The following is a 17201-nucleotide window of genomic DNA, read 5'->3' on the forward strand; positions in this document are numbered from 1 at the left end:
GACTACGGCAGGCTAAGTGAGACAAATTCATCTAGGGAATATGGGATATCTAAGAATTCCATGTCATTTGTGCATATTTCAGTCCGGATGGCAAGTTGAAAGCGTTTGCTTCCCGCGTTCGCGCGTCTTACTTGTTTGTAAAGTTATGTTTCAATTAAACCTTGATATAGCAAAAATGAAGGCCTTGTGACATCAGAAATGTCATACAACACAGCTTTAATAATACCATTGTTCAGTGCTATACTGTTTCACAGAGAACACCATCCACTGTGACAAGCTTATAACATAGATTATAATAGAACACATACATCCATAGAAAAAACAAATACATAAAACACACACACACACCTGCCAGGTTCTCGTGCACTGCCTTCATCTCGCTCTCAGCTCTGATGAAGGCCTCCTCGATGACACGGTTCTTCTCCTCCTCCAGGTTCTGCATCTCGGCCTCCAGCTGGCCCTGGGCCCTCTCCATCTCCCCTTCATATACCAGGATCTGAACACAGGTAGAAGGGCTGTTAGTAAGCAGCTAAAGTGGGAGGACAACACCAATAACCTGGCGAAACCTCCAGTCTCACATGTGGGCCTTGGTTGAGGCCCACACAGTGGTAGCAATAGTTCTCAACCATGGTCCTTGGTCACTGTCCATACACACCTGCCTGGTTGTCAATTGCATTTAAAAAGTCATGCATTAGTTGGTAAAACCTTGCACATACGCAGGACGTTGAGTGAACCAAAACAAATGTTGTGGGAACAACGTACATGCACATAGGACGCCATGTGAATGCAATTAACCACTTTCAACCCTATTTTGGACATGCCAGTATAGGAGAACATTTGACAAATTCAAAGAATTTCAACATTCAGAAATAGCCCAAAATTGTCCCTCGTGACAAGTTTTCAGCTTGTAGAACAACTATTTTCACTATAGCCCTGTATACTGTATAAGTATACAGGGCTTAACTAGTTAAGATAGGATAAACATTTAATCATCCCTGGGGGCAAATTCAGGTATGAGAGCAGAAACAGCATTTAAGAGTGAAACAGCTAAGAATAAGAAAAATAACAAAATTAATTACTGTAGTTTCAGTTTGACTTTGACACACGACATCTGCACTGCACAAGAAATCTACTGTCTATCATCAGTGAAATATGAATGGATATACGTACAGACTATAAACAGTGAATATGAGAATGAATACTATGCATTTAATTGTACACAGTATTCATAGTGGCAGGATGTGGAAACAAGACTGTATTACAAGAGGTTTGCAAAGACCAGGGTTGAAAAGTTACAGAGTACAGTCAACTTAAAGTGACACTTACTGTACAATGACAGCATTCACCCCTAACCACTTCATATCCTACTGCCATTGTTACTACAGCTACTGAAACAATGACAATATCCTCTGTTGGGGGGGGGGGGGGGGTCTAGGCTAGCTAAGGAGATTAACTAAGTCTAGACATCCACTGTATATCTGCTATATATCTGAACACTAATCCTAAATTAGATTCAGCAGGGTAGGCAAGTGGAGGTTGTTTACTCCACGTCACTATAAATCACGTTGGATAAGCGGAAACCACACAGGGAAGCAGGGGTCCTGTGAGACAGGGCGATGTTGAGAGGAGAATACAGGAAGTGCAGGGAGTTGAGTGTCAGTAGAGATACAGGGGATACAGGGAACTGTTCACATCACATACACGGGAGATCTCACAGATTTCAAAGGTCCCATGGTCCAAGGATTTGAAATCCTCACTCATGGACATTAAAGTTATAACTCAGTTCGATGGGACCACCCATGGACATAATAAAGGTGGTGTAAGTGATATTTCTTTGTTAAAACAAAATGTTTTTTGTTAAAACATTAAAGCTCAGATTCTGATGTATTCTCCAGCTCTTTATAGAAAACACAAAATAAATGTTCATATGGACAGATTCCAATTCCAATTTTGTCTGCTCATTTGTTTATTTCATCACTTCCAATGTCACTGTTTATCATGTGTCCTGTATGAGATCTCTTTCCTGATTGGTTGAAATTAGTATCCCAACTTGAAAATGTATTTTCTGTTTACTAAAGAGCTGGAGACACAGGGATAACCCTGCTCCTGAACAAACAATCTACAGAAATGATTATTATCATAACACTTTCTTTAATAAAACAATATCACTTACAGTACCTTTAAAAGTTATAACTCAGTACATAGGGACTTTGGAACTTTCGAGGCTGATACGTTTGATCACTCAATCCCAGAGATGACATGGAGGGGGTTAGGGGATTGGGGGGCCCAACCTTGGACAACCTGCCAATGACCTCGGCATTAGCCCTGCCGACAGCCTTAGAAAGAAGGCTGCAGAGACGGCCTTGGTCCGTAAGCAGCTGCAACCAAATGCATGCAGAGAAAGAGGGGTTAAACTACAGAGCCACGAATGAGTTAAGTAAGTAGTAAGCCTTGCCGAGCCATGTGGCCCCATAGGGCAGGAAGCCAATTTCCTGTTTCTGTAGCGTGAGGCAGCCTGATGTACAAGTTCATCCCCCAGCCATGATGTACAATGTACACCCCCTGGACATGACACTAGTATGTCACAGGGCTGAGGGGTCAACCTAAACTCCGAGTCGGGGTCTCCGTCCATGTGACTTCAAGAACCCAGTCAAACTATCGTTGGCCACATTATGGGAACCTCGGTTCTGCTATCATTAGACCACATTAGACCAGTACGGAGAGAAATAATCCAGGACTGTAGAGTTCAACCACATCACATCAGAAGTGATGGTATGGTGTATAATAGTAGTGGGTGCGTGTACCTGTGTTCGTAGCTGAGTGCAGGTCCTTTGGGAATCGTGCAGCTGAGTTTCCAGCTCTCTCAGCAGCTGTCTCTGGACAGCCAGCTGCTCATGCAGAGCGGCATTCTTGGCCTGGGCTTCAGTCAACGCCTTCTGGGTCTCAGGATCTTTGACCTCTACTGTCTGGGTAACGTACTGAGAGACACAACAGGAAAGAGAAGAAACCCCACCCCCCCATTAATTTCATGATAATACTTTGCTCATTCACAATTTAGCATTGAGCAGACAGTCTTATCCAGAGCGACTTACAATAAGCAAGGTAAATAATCACATACTTCACAAAATACATAATCACAGAGAGACATTGTAATGCCTCAAGAAACTATGATACCAGGTAAAACATGAACCTAGCAACGGTCTAAAGAATATGCCAAATAACAATCTAAATTGCTAATGGTCAAGAAAACAAACCTAAGAAACAACATGAGAATGAGTGACCAAGATATGTCTGCAAGTAGCTATATATTGCATCAACTGAGAGAGAAGTTGGAGAATAAATGTTTGCTTCAAGTCAATAACCAGGAAATTACACAAACACATTAAAATCACAGTAATCTACAGTTTAATTTGTCACCTTGACCAGTGAGGGCATGGCGGCCTGCCGTGCCAGCTCTTCCTCGCACTCCCGGAGTTGCAGTCCGATGGACTGCTCCGCCTCATCCTGCTGCCGCTTCGACTCCTCCAGCTGCTGCCGGCTCTCTGCCAGCTGATGCGTGGAGTCCTCCAGCTGCCTTTGGAGGCCATCCACCTTGGACGCTTTTTCCAGGAGCTCACGCTCTAGGTCAGCCAGCCGCCTCTCCCGCTGCCTGGCCTGGCTCTCCCAGCGAGACACCTCCCCGCGCAATGCATCCACATCCTGAGCGGTTACGGATAGGATATTAAGATTTGATGCTCAATTGCGAAATGTGGATACTATGTGGATACTAAGTGGATACTAGGTGAACACTATGTGGATACGAAGCGAAGAGTATGTGAATACTACAGTATGTGGATACTAAGTGGATACTAAATCTGAATACTATGTGGATACTATGTGGATACTAAGTGAATACTATGTGGATACTGAGTTATACTTGGTTGCGCGCGGGTATCGTACAACGGAAATAGATGATCTACAAGCTCACAATGCGTCGCAGCTTGTAGATCTGCATGCAACCAAGTATACTGTAAATCAGGGGAAAGTATGCTACTGTAAAGACATCCTGTACAACAGTACATCACATAGTTTGATTCCGTTTTGTAATTTACGTTTCATTCAATAGGGAGTTTAGACCAGATGTGACATTGAAGTTGAACTTCCTGTACATTCACCACACATACAGTACCACACTAACCTGGCTGTGGGGGCAGTTGCTGCAGGTGGAGGCGGCGGCGGCAGCGTCTTGTTGGAGAAGCAGGGAGGTCTTGCATGACTTCAGCTCTTGCTTCAGCTGCTCATTCTCAACCACCAGCAGCTGGAGGTGTTTCTCCAGATCTGTCGCTCCCTGCAGCCACGGAGGAGAACGTTATCAAAAGGTTTCTTCTCTTTTCCATGGAATATTTTTTATTTATTCTATGCTCTCATTGCATTTTCATAGTCGTCGTTTTATTTCCCGTTACCGTTCCTTTTCTTCTATTATTCTACTGTACTTTTATATTTATTGCGCATTATAGAATTTTATTGTGCATCTTCATTTATTTTGTATTTTATTAAAGTACTTCATACCATCTTTTTGAAAATCCCTTAATAAAAGGTTTATCATTCAAATAAGAAACTGTCCTATTTCCACATGGAGGGCACACCCCTCTGGGTTGTTGTTTCAGTATAAGTATGTCACGGTGCAACCGTACACCTGTAAGGAGAGGTGTGTCTGTGCCGAGTCTCCGATGGCGGCAACCAAGGAGCTGTGTGAGGCAGACTGGAGGTGGATTTCCCAGGAATGCCACCCAAGCCCACTCGCCCAGCGAGGAATGTGGGCCGTCCCTGGGTTAGTGTTCCCTATTGCCCTCATTATTCTATGTTAACTACCTGTAACCTGTCTCTCTATTTCCCATCTCACCAGCTCTGAGCGCAGTCTCTCTGCCTCCTGGGTCTGGTCCAACAGCTTGTCCTCCAGCTCCCCCACCTGAGAAGTTCAGAGAGGAATAATGCTCAGCTCAATTTATATAATCACATAAACATTAACTGAAAAGACACAAATAATAAAAAAAAAAGTATAAATATCAATTAGATAATATAAAGTGACCAACACATCTGAAAGTGTAAATATGGAACCACAAGGGTTCATTTTCACACTTTGACTACACAGTAGGTGAAGCTGGAGACAGTATTGTAGGCTGGTTTCTAGTTACAGTTAGTGTACCTGGAGACAGTATTGTAGACTGGATTCTAGTTACGGCTAGTATCTACAGACAGTGTTGTAGGCTGGTTTTAGGTAAGTGTATCTAAAAACAGTATTGTAGGCTGGTTTTAGGTAGGTGCATCTAAAGACAGTATTGTAGGCTGGTTTTAGGTAGGTGTGCCTAGAGACAGTGTTATAAGGCTGGTGTCTAGCTAGAGGTACCTGTGTGCGCAGCTGAATAATTAGCTGCTCTTCCTCTGGACTGTTGAGGCTTTCAATGTGCTGCTTCTGCACCTGTGGCTCAGCCAGGCTCTGCACGGCCCTTACACCTATGAAACGCACAACATTAAGCCTGAGGCAAACAACAACAACAACAACTTTCAAACTTTTCTTCCTGATGAATTGCTTTTCCTTTCACTCCATACATGTCAGTGGGTACAAAGAAACACAATTTCTGTTTTCATTTCCTATTTTACCTACTGTAGCATGTGCCTTTACCTGGGACCCCATCAACATCAATGTTAATGATTTATCAACTGAATTACTCTGCTGTCACACACACATGCTGACGCTCAAATGTCACCCAGCTGCAAATTACTTGATGACTGGCAGACCCATTTAGGTGCCATCTCTGACATCTAACACAATTTGAAACTTTGGCGAAGGCCATTTGGCCCCACTTGATTCTCCATTTCTATTTCCATGCTCTACCATTGTTCATCCATAGACCATGATGCTGTATTATTCGAGACCACCTAAAGCAAGACCAAGTCAAGACCGAGACAGAGGAGAGGCGAGACCGGGTCAAGACCAACACCAGAAAATGTTTAATCCTCATGGAGGCCATGATGAGGCTGGCATGGTGGCAGGCTAGAGAGCAACGCAGCTGCATTTAATAAAATTAATAATGGGTGTGTTACATAGATGTGCCCAGAGCCGTGGGTCTGCCAATGTGCAAGCATTGACAGAACCGACACACCTAAACCTAACACACCCATTTTAAACTTGATTAGCTACAGCTGTGTTGCTTATGAGGTCAGTCTTATGCAGCCTGCCATGTTTTTACCATGTTGTAGTTTTTAATTAAATACAAACCCTTTTACCCTTTAGGAGAGCAGAAGTAGGTTGTGAGTCTATTAATTCCGATGGGAGATGTGAACATGAACACAGATTATGACCCATAATTAGATCCATTCTTCACAAGCCAATTACTTAAGTTACGTATGACTCATTTTCAACCTTATCTATCGATGGGAATTCCAAGCTAATAGAAACTACAGCCTTATAGAAGTTATTGCTCTTGCATTAATAACAACAAAAAAAAGTGATGTTTCAAATGATCAAACTTGACTACCGATGATGTCATTGGTAGGCAGTGTTAACAGCCCTCATTGGAGACACAGAGCGAGTAGTAGACAGAAATGGTACCATCTTAAAATGAGCATTTAGACAAATTACAGTACATGAAGATACATTGAAAATCTGTCAAGTCACGTGGTCCTTTAAGTAATTAAGTGAATATTCAAGTATTTGACTCATTATTTAAAAATGAATCAGAATTGCCCAAAACCAAAACAGCAGCTATGTAGGCATTGGTAGCCAACTTTGGAGAAATTATCAAAAAACTATTCCAGAGTCCTACGGTCTAAAACCGCGTCAAGGGCGAGTAAGACAGCAGGCCAGACCAAAACAAGACAGAGACTGGTAGGGCTTTGTGTATCTCCCCTCACCGTTAGGCTGTGCACAGAGCAGTTCCTCCTCCTGTGGCACGTGTGTGAGGCTGCTTTCGTCCTGTGCACTGTGTGCACTGTGCTCGTGACTCTGCTGCAGTGTTTGCAGCAGCAGTTGAGAGACCTCGTCGCTGTGCAGACGAGTCTGGAACTCGCACACTTTGTCCTGTAAGACCTGCAAGCACACACACATGCAGGTGTGCATATATACACACACACACAAATAAGGGCCATTATAATCCAAGCATTCAATTATGTTCAACTATGACCTACAGGACCTACATTTGCCTGTTGTATAACACTACAGTTCCATCACTGCAAGGTTTTAACCACCACCGATTTGATCCATTAAACTATTTACACCACAGCACTCCTATAGGGCTCTTACACCCAAACAGACTCAACAAGCTCTGCTACGGCAACAGGAGCCCTCAGAATTCTTGTTAGCAACTTTACAATTCATTTTATGATTATCTGTTTTTATTCAGTATTGATGGTCCTGTCTGTCTGTAACTTTGTGTGATTGTTGCTGCTGTCTGACCAGATCTCTCTTGAGGATGAGAACCCACGGTCTCAGTGAGATTACCTGTATAGATAAGGGTGGAATAAAAACGTAAAAGAAGAAAAGATGGGAGTTTCATGGAAAGCAAAGTGAAAATGTAAGTATAGAGAAGAGGAGACAGTGTTGCAGTGCAAGAGAGAGCCAGTACACAGTAATGTCTGCGGTGTTAATTTAACTTGAGTGTGGACCCTTTAAAATCAATATTCTGATTCTGCAGTGTTATGGGGGCTTGTGTCCAGAAGAAGTAGGACCTGGTCACCTTCGAAACGGAGGCAATGAAAGGGAAAATGGACCGATAAATCGAGAGGAATAGAGGACGGGGGGGGGGGGGGGGAAAGAGAAACAATAAGCAACAAGTGAACAGGGAAAAACACAAGAATGGAGAACAAAACGCATGGAACACAACAGGTCAACAGCACAGAGTGGACTGCACTGAATCAATACAGGTCTAAGGAGGCAAAAATGTCTGATGTGCGTACATGCAGAAGAGCACATGACAGCCAGTGTGGCTCAGTTGATGTGCCAGATTAAGCAGACAGCTGTGTCGTCTTTGATACACCAGGCCAGAAGTGACTTGGAGGTGCTGTCATTTCAGGTTTATCTGCCGAGTCAGCTAATGACTCAGCATTGAGGCTGTCACTGCATATCATTCCTGAAAAAATAGCTGTGTGTTTGTGTGTGTGACCAATGTGGTATTTGCAGAATGTTGATACAGCTATAATAAAAACAGGTGCCATACAAAATATTGCTACTAGAATGAATGCCACAGCTTTACGTCAAAACAGTGCGATTTTAATACCAGAATGAATCACGTACTTTTCTCATGCATTAAATGTGCTCCATTCCAAAGTAACTGGAGTCAAAACATTGGTTGTGTAAAGTGAGTGTTCATATAAGGATTTTACAGTTTATGAACTATACACATAAAAAGTGTTACATTTATTCGCAACTCAGAGGGCCCTAATTTGGCGATGCAACTTTGCGCCATGACAGTGATGACACATGGTCTTAACTTGTGCCGTAGGGGTGTCTACACTCTACAGGACGCTAAAATGCCCCTAGCGCCATGCACAATCCCTTGCACTTGGCATTATGGCTAATGAATTAGTCCTGGGTGTGTTCTGGGCGTTACATTAATAAAACCAGTGTCGGGTGACATCAACTTTAAGAGCAAGGTTGCGCCCTGCACGAGGCGCTAATTGGCGAGATCAAAAGAGCTTTCCTAGCGAGTAGCGACAAACCCAATGAAGCATGCAAGTTTAAAATCTGGTAATAATGTGATATAATGATGTCAGGAGACACAGGTGAAACATCACATTGGAGGAGAGATGTCCAAACAGTGCATGGCCTTCAGAATCACTGTACAGAATCAATTTAGTGGTTTGTTTTCCACTGCCTGCCTAATCATGTCTCATGTCCAACAGACATCTGTGATATCTTGACATATCAACTAATATTCGCATTCTCAGTTGGTTATTGTATATTAAAACCATTACAATGTGTTGCATTTCTCCCCCTCTCTCTTTCCTCACAGTGACAGCCTGACAGAGCTCTCCACAAGCGCACAGAGTTTAGAGACATTCATACGTTTCACTTGGTTGATGGTTCGTACTCTACTGGTACTGCTGCATAAAAATAACTGATCTACAAGCTCACAACGCATTGTGAACTTTTAGATAATATATTTTGAGTGGGCACGGAAAGCAACTACTGTAAGAGGCTCTCCGTTTCTTTCCAAAGCCGCTCGTCTAAAAGGCATAACAAAAGGTAACCTTTTATTTTATTTCATAGGATTAATGAAGGATCAAGTGCTTGAAATGACGTTCAGATTGAATGTATTGAAACGGGTTGAGCAGGTGCTGCGGCTTTTTACTACTTCATGCATGCCAGGAACGCACAATGTGCGCAGTGGGAGCCCTATATAGATATTACTGTAGTTACAATGCCAGGAGGGTGGCTATGGATTGACGACATTCTTATGACAAGCGGTATGTAAACATGATATTACATCAAGAATAAAATGTTCTTTTTCTCTCCGTCCTCACACTCGTCCTTTCTTTGGAGACGCATAACAGTGCAAAAGTAATTCTTATTAGGCCTAATATAGTGGGATTAATGAAGAATCATGTGCTTGAACATTTGTTTATGTGCCGTTTGAGCACAAAAACTATTTATGTTTTTTGTGGTATAGTCTATATGGCAAATTGGCTGATGGCAACGGGACACTCGCCTATTTGGATGTCAATGCGGCAGCACAACACATAAGTCTTCAGTGAGAAGTCTGTGGGGAAGATAGCTTTGCGCCCTGATCGTGCAAAACCACGCCTCAACAATAAATCAACACACCTTAACGCGCAAAGTCGGCGCTAGATCATTTGCTATCAAGTCAAACCAGGTGCAATTCCTGTGCGTCGTGGGAAAGATATTGTAGCGCCAGGCATAAAGGGAGTTTGCGCGTGGCGGAGAGCCCCCAGTGTACAAATGTAACCAAGTCGCTCCGAAAAACAAAATAAAAATCACTCTGGATAAGAGTGTCTGCTAAATACATAAATTGTAAACTGTGAAACAACCCCTTAAGGTGTGCATTTTGGTTCCATTTACTCTCAGAGTTAAATAAATAGTAGCTCACCTGTATGAGTAACTGCTGGCTTTCCCTTTGAGCAGAGGCTTCTGAGAAATCTGCTGCGGTCATAGAAGGACGCTGGGAGAAGGCTGAGGCAGGGAGTGACAAGAAGGAGCCGTCCGACAAGAAGGAGCCGTCCTCTTCACCATCACTCATCAGGAAGTCCACTGAGCTTGCTACGGGCACACACACACACACACACACACACACGCACACACACACACACACACACCAAGGAACAACTAAGTTGTTTTTCAGTTGTTTGATGAACTCCAACGTCGGGTCTGGGGTCCACCAGCGGTCTAAATGGACCCTTACGGTCTGTAACTCAGAGTGTACAAATGAAACCACATGGATAGTTAAATTAACAGTGAGGATAACTATGACAATGTATTTGCCTTCTTCATTTTGGGGGATAAACCATTACCTTATCAACAGATATACAATTAGTGCAATAACATTTACACCTGTACACTGATAACCCATTTGATGGGTCAATTGAAACACTTTAAAGCCCTTTTCTTTGCGTAGTTACTGCACTTTGGCTTTGTAGGGCAGTATAGTTTTCAGTGATTCCCAACCTTTTTAATTTCAAGGACCCCCAGTTTGATATGCATTGGGCCACAGGCCCTCATTTTGATACAATTTTCTATCTCTGGCAGCCCAATCTACACTGTAAAATCATCAGTGTTAATATAACTCTGACAGTGTACAATTATTCTGGTTCCAATTGGACACCAATTTTATAGACGCAAAAAGTTATAGACCTGTAGGGATCCATTTGGACCCCACGTTGATTAACAGTGCTCTAAATACTCAAAGGAACCTAACTTGGGACACCAAGTCGTAGCTGTGCGTTAGTGTTGTTTATCCGCTGACTATAAGCCAGCACTAGCTTTCCTCCTCATGCATTTCTTCCCAAATCAACAAATACAAACGTGTGATTACCTGTGTCCATTTATTTTCTATTTCTACCTTCTTGCTCATCATGAATGGTCTGGCGGTTGCCACAGAAACCAGCAAGGCCTCATAATGAGCTTGATAACAGCATGTCACACATTAACCAGAGGTGACGTGTGTGAGACTGTGTGAGACTGTGTGTTGTGTGACTGTGTGTGTTGGGGGGGAGACATGTTTGTTCCCACACACGTCACACACACACACACACTTATCAATCTTGAGAACAATCAATGCACTGTACCACAGTATGACCGAGCTGAAACACACTCTTAAAGGTATTAAGCACAATTGACTAATTTGCTCACACCCACATTCAGTGTGCTAGCGGACAAGTACACAAATACTTACACTAGGCAAACACTAAAACTAAATCGTTCCAGGTAAGAATCTTTCATTGTACACGCATACATTCAACAAACGCAGAGCACAATCACAATATCGTGAATAATAAGAGCTTCAAACTGTCAAAACACAGATAGAAATAACGCTTACAGTAGCAAACATACACTGACACAGACAGAAAAACAGCTGAACGCTCACACACCTCGTTAACAAGAATACTCACCTGTCAACAGTTGAGTCGAGGCATAATATTAGCCCTTTTACAGGAGGAAACACTAACCTCTTCCATCCTCTGCCGTTCTTTTGTTCGCGCTACCTCGCTTTCGACAGTGTCCCTTTCTCTCCTTCTCCGCCCTGCTATCTCTCTCTCTAAATCTCTGTCGTTCCCGTCTCCCTAGTATTCTCGTCAGGCACAGCCACAGCCACGGCTACAGTTTGCCACTCGATCGTCACCTTGGCTGCAGAGTGCATTACCGCAGGAAAATGCAGGCATGCATGCTTGCTGATACAATACAATACACACAGTGTGAATAATCCCTGTTTCAACACTGTTAGTCAGGAGTGCTTGAGAGAAAGAGAGAGAAAAAGAATAGAGAGAGAAAAAGCACTGTCCAATAAGTGCCAAAAAGATCCATTTCACAGCAACCTGCTAACCTTGTTTTTCTCTTTTCATCTGACAATGAGACCAAAAAAACTGACCTGTATTCCATGGAATACATTCAGCCTCCTCATCAATCCCAGTCGCCTGCCAGGCTGGTCCTCAGGTACGACCCAAACACTGTTCCTTAACCCCCCCCCTCCCCTCCCCACGCCCCTTTTCTCCTCTCCCAGCAAGACACCTGTCAGTACAACAGCACCTCTCCCCTTCCTCTCTCGGTCTCACGCCGTCATTCTAAAGAATGCAGCGGCACTGGTATATAGTCCCGCCCTCTGCTGCCGTTTGAGTGACAAGAACTCACCGTCCAATGAGACGTCTTTCTTCCAGAGCTCCTGCAGGCAGGGGGAGTGGTTGAGGTCCCAGGTCTTGCGTGTTCCAAACATGACCGCAGGGCTGAGCAGAGCGCTGGACCGCTGGACCAGCTGCATATGCACATAGAGACAGAAAGAGAGAGATTTCTACATGACTTGTACATGACTGGACCAGCTGCATATGCACATAGACAGAAAGAGAGAGATTTGTACATGATATACATATCATATGGTAATAAAGTGCAATCTATTTATGTTGCTGACTTGACAAATTAAGTAGCCTTTGAAGTCTATGAAAACAGATTTGATGCAAAACAGCTGCCAAAGCATATGAGAGTGTGGAGAAATTCAAGCTGCTGCTTTGATTATAAAGTCTACGAGGAGTAAAAAAGAAAAAGTTTTATCATTTTAAAGATTATTTCAAAAGCATTTGATTTCTTTATTTGGCACTCTAAAGAACAGAGGCAGAGAACAGAGTGAAAATATGCCACATGAGAAAGTTAATGAGCAGGACCCATACTGTAACCTCAAAACTAGGACTACTCTGCAGAATCCTGAGTGAAATTTTTGCCCTCAAAAGGATGGGTCTATTTTTACCAGGGTTCCCTCCTCCCCATACATTTCTGTATCAACAATATTTAGCATCCTGTTTTCCCCCATTTCCACCAATAAGGTATTATCCTGACACCAGCAACAAGTTAGACCATCATCATTCAATATAAAACTTAACTGTTACTACAAAAAAGGAAAATTTTGGTAAGGTTACATAATTATTATTTTTAAAAACCATAACCTTGCCATAACCTAACCTTGAGTCTTGATAGTTGTTCGGAATTAACATGAGGTCAGACAGAAATGCATTGCAGATTTTCCTTCATTCCGTTTGGTGATCAGACATTTGCATATCCCATTATCAACTTAAGCTAATAAGAGAGCCTTAAGGCTCCATGGTACAGCCTTAAGCATTACAGTAGGGCTCATTATTAGCTAGTATGATGCATGTGACTCTGTGAAATAGATCAAGTATCCTTGCACCACACTGTACCCTAGTAACATCCAGTGTGTGCTGCATAAAACAAAGGCATCTCCCCAGGGAGAAACTAGAGGTATCCAGCTACCAGTTGTAACCAATGTTCTCTTTGTGTTTCTGCTTGATTGCATTTATTGATCAGACCTGATTCCTGTGTGTCATGGAGCTGTAATGGTGCCCTAATTAAAACATAGTCTGGGGACAGTTTGACAGACTCAAACATAGGATACCACCCTTTTGTAAGTTTAAGTTATGGTGTGGTATTAACAGTTTTCTTACCTCGCCTGCACATCCACTTTATAAAAATGGTATGCATTTATTTTTGCCACCACTCTCTTGCCTGTATCAATGGCCACTCACGTCACAGACCCAGAGACTTTACATTTGTTTAAGTTTAGGAGGTAGAGAAAGGTCCAGGGTCCACTCAGCCACCTTAAAGCTTTGGCTTTGCACCATACCAACACCCAGAGGTCTAATCTACTTAAACCGTTTCATAAAGAACAAACGCTCCCCAGACAACGCATCTACTTATTGGTTTCTTACCTTGGTTCACTCCATTCAACATAGAGAGTAGACCACTATGCTGTAAATGCTGCACCAGCAGACAACAATCACTTTGTCATTACTCGTCCTTATCTTGCCAACAATCCATATGGCACCAGCAGATTCATCCATAGACTCAACTGAGACAATGAGTTGCTTGTTAGTGATAATTAAAATGCATTCAGTGTCTATAAATTCAGCAAGTTGGAAGTCCCACACACAATTATAGACTGTAAAAATGGGATGACACTCAAATTAAATTATTTAAGTAAATTTGTAATAATCCTCTGATCCACTTCAAGCATCAGCATATCTATATAGTCCACTTCACTATTAGTAGGATGACCATTATGCCACAGGTCAAAGCATCCAGTTTCATAACATTCTACAACCAATCTATTATCCTTGACCTGTATGAAAACGAACAGTTCAATCAAATATGCATGTTCCAGACAGTCTAATCACTGCTCAAGGACTAAATCTGAGCACAGCATTGGTTTCCAAACCAATTGTGTAACAGCTGTAGCTTTGCATTTATCCCTTGTATAAACTGGTTGCCATATGATGGAATGCATTAACTACAAGTTGCTAACAAGTTGTGATTTGTCTTGATTAGTTGAAATAGATGGTTCTCAAAAATGTTCACTTCCTGAAGTAATTATTTTACATTCTCTCATTTACATTCTTCTCAACTTTTGTCCGGTGAAATAATAGTGAAATTGAATGTTCATAATTTTGCCGGGGAACCCCCTCAAGCCAAGGACCCCCCTCTTGTTGTGTGAAGAAGTATTACAAGAGACACCCAGGCTACACCTACCGTACCCTTCCATGTCCAGTCGATGCTTGGCATTCCAATGGCTGAACGTAGTGTTTACGGTCCCTGTCCAGCTGGCTCTTGATGAGTGCTCCAACCCAGCCCAGCATGCTGCCTGTCCTGACTGCTCATATCCTTGACCAGACTGCTCAGCATACAGACCACCTGGCTACTTTCACTCACACAATATGGTCAAACTCACACTGACCCATACGCTACACTCTCACCATCATCAGTCTAAACATTTAGTGTATATGGTTAAATACGGTCTATTCTAGGGCTGGTGCATGAGCCTGTTTAACAATAATTCAGCAAAAAAAAATGCCACAGCAAATGCTTTGCTGCCTTGCACACGAATGTTCAAAATGTTCTGGTCAATCACAGATCTGAGAACAGTCAAGTCTCCAGTAGCTGACCTAGGACAGGAGGAGGATTACACTATGCCTGATTCTAGGCCAGTGAAGTGGAGGAACATCTCTAGTCAGAACCATAATCTTTTAAGTCTTTTAACAGATGGGATGCACCTTTCACATTGTTATCCTGTGTCACAGTCCAACAGTTTAGATTTCTGAACGTAGCGTAGCCACACAAATGTTTAATGTGAGTTCCAAATGTAGGGAAGGTATGGTGATGTTAGGTCCTCCTAGAAACAGTCTATGTAGTAGATAATATTTTATCCAAAAACTGTCTGATGATGAAAACATTTATAATTATTTCATTATTGAAATCAGACTGGCATTAAAATGACAATCTCTTTTTTTAAATTGCAGTTAGATCTTTAGAAGTATGTTCAAAGGTGATCCTTCTCATTTGGCAGAGAGTGAGACCCCGGAAATGCCTGGCAGAGCAGACACCTCCTGCTGTTTCTCCTGCTGCAGAGCAGACACTGTCTGCTCACTTCTCCTTACATGGATGAATATAGACTGGTAGACTGTAGTACCTTGATAGGCATATGGGAGGAGGTAGTTAGCACTGAAAGTCACATTCACTTCTTTGTGCTAGATTTGGTTGGCTTAAAATAACATTTATTCATTCATTCGACAGGTGGGATGAAGGCCCATGATTTGAAATTCAGAAATATTACACAAATTTGTCTTGGCAATTGGTTGGTTAACATAAATCATGGAAAAGGTCTTACATGTGTGTCTGTCAACAGATTGTATACTTTTCTTCTCTCAAAAACAGATCATAATCCAGTTCTTTCCGGTAAAACTTAACAGTCTCTCCAACATCTCACATTTATTACTTTCACCTTGCCTAAGCCTAGGCCCTCCTGCTGTGTCCACAGGCCATGACAGCACATCCTAATATTGTTTATGACAGGATAGAGGATAGGCTTACTGTCGACAATACTCCCCACAACACACAAGGAATATAAATCCCTTCTTCCTCGTCTTCTCACAGGAAGGTTCCTTAAAGTGCGGAGCGTCACTCAATTTGAACCGCTTACTCGCCTTATACGTCTAACCGCAAAATGCATTTCTTTAAACCCTTATGCCGAATTAACACCAGCACAGTGACGAGCGATTTCCCGCTAAATAGTTGTATAGAAAATGTCTGAAACACCCACATCACCTGAGTGTGTATGCCTAGTCCATGCCCGTTTCAGACTACATCACGCTTCTGGTTGGCTGCCACTTTGTCTCGCCGCACGCACGCACGCACACACACACACACACACACACACACACACACACACACACACACACACACACACACACACACACACACACACACACACACACACACACACACACACACACACACACACACACACACACACACACACACACACACACACACACACACACACACACACACACACACACACACACACACACACACACACACACACACACACACACACACACACACACACACACACACACACACACACACACACACACACAGTTCGTGATTGGCTAGCTTTAGCTGTACAGGGCAATGACGCGAGCGGCCTTTTTGCATGTAGTTGAAGCGCAAGGGGGCGGGTGGGGAGACAGACATGAGAAACAACACAAATAAAACCTGGCAAAACAGTTGCGTGCATTAGCGCAAGATGAGGATAAAGGAAACATTCAGTCTAAATGTCCAGTAATTCGCAACTACTACTACTACTATTGTATTTGAAACTTTACATTTCTCTAAATATTATAAACTTTCAGGACAGCGTAATACAAATATAATTTTTGAAAAGGCTACTATAGGCTACAGTGAAGTCGGACTGAATGACTGAAACGTTTTTTATTTTTTAACTCTCTTGGTGATTATCTGACACAGTAGTTGTGAATTAGCAAACTGGACATTTAGACTGAATGTTTCCTTTATCCTCATCTTGCGCTAATGCACGCAACTGTTTTGCCAGGTTTTATTTTTGTTGTTTCTCATAAGCGTGCATCCGTGGTTGTCTGTCAACAACACAGTAGTCTGTGCCTTGACTTCAGTGCGCTGACTCTCTCCCCAC

General features: G+C 42.6%; 1 protein-coding gene across 5 annotated transcripts in view; it reads right to left on the bottom strand.

Annotated features, from left to right (window-relative positions):
• kifc3 (kinesin family member C3) overlaps positions 1-17201 on the bottom strand; it is a 47202-nt gene that overhangs the window by 12918 nt on the left and 17083 nt on the right. For 3 of the 5 annotated variants that reach the window (XM_080439614.1, XM_080439613.1, XM_080439615.1), the window contains exons 2-10: positions 12341-12461; positions 10086-10255; positions 6895-7069; positions 5387-5493; positions 4883-4948; positions 4178-4327; positions 3418-3699; positions 2805-2978; positions 349-496 (exon numbers count right to left, since the gene is read on the bottom strand). In XM_080439614.1, the coding sequence (XP_080295740.1) occupies positions 349-496; positions 2805-2978; positions 3418-3699; positions 4178-4327; positions 4883-4948; positions 5387-5493; positions 6895-7069; positions 10086-10255; positions 12341-12461 (1393 nt within the window). Of the gene's footprint in view, positions 1-348; positions 497-2804; positions 2979-3417; positions 3700-4177; positions 4328-4882; positions 4949-5386; positions 5494-6894; positions 7070-10085; positions 10256-11661; positions 12046-12080; positions 12180-12340; positions 12462-17201 lie in introns of those variants that run through there. The other 2 variants (XM_080439616.1, XM_080439617.1) reach the window with 2 other exon arrangements.

This window comes from Gymnoscopelus braueri (assembly GCF_963280865.1).
Source record: "Gymnoscopelus braueri genome assembly, chromosome: 1".
NCBI lineage: Eukaryota > Metazoa > Chordata > Actinopteri > Myctophiformes > Myctophidae > Gymnoscopelus > Gymnoscopelus braueri.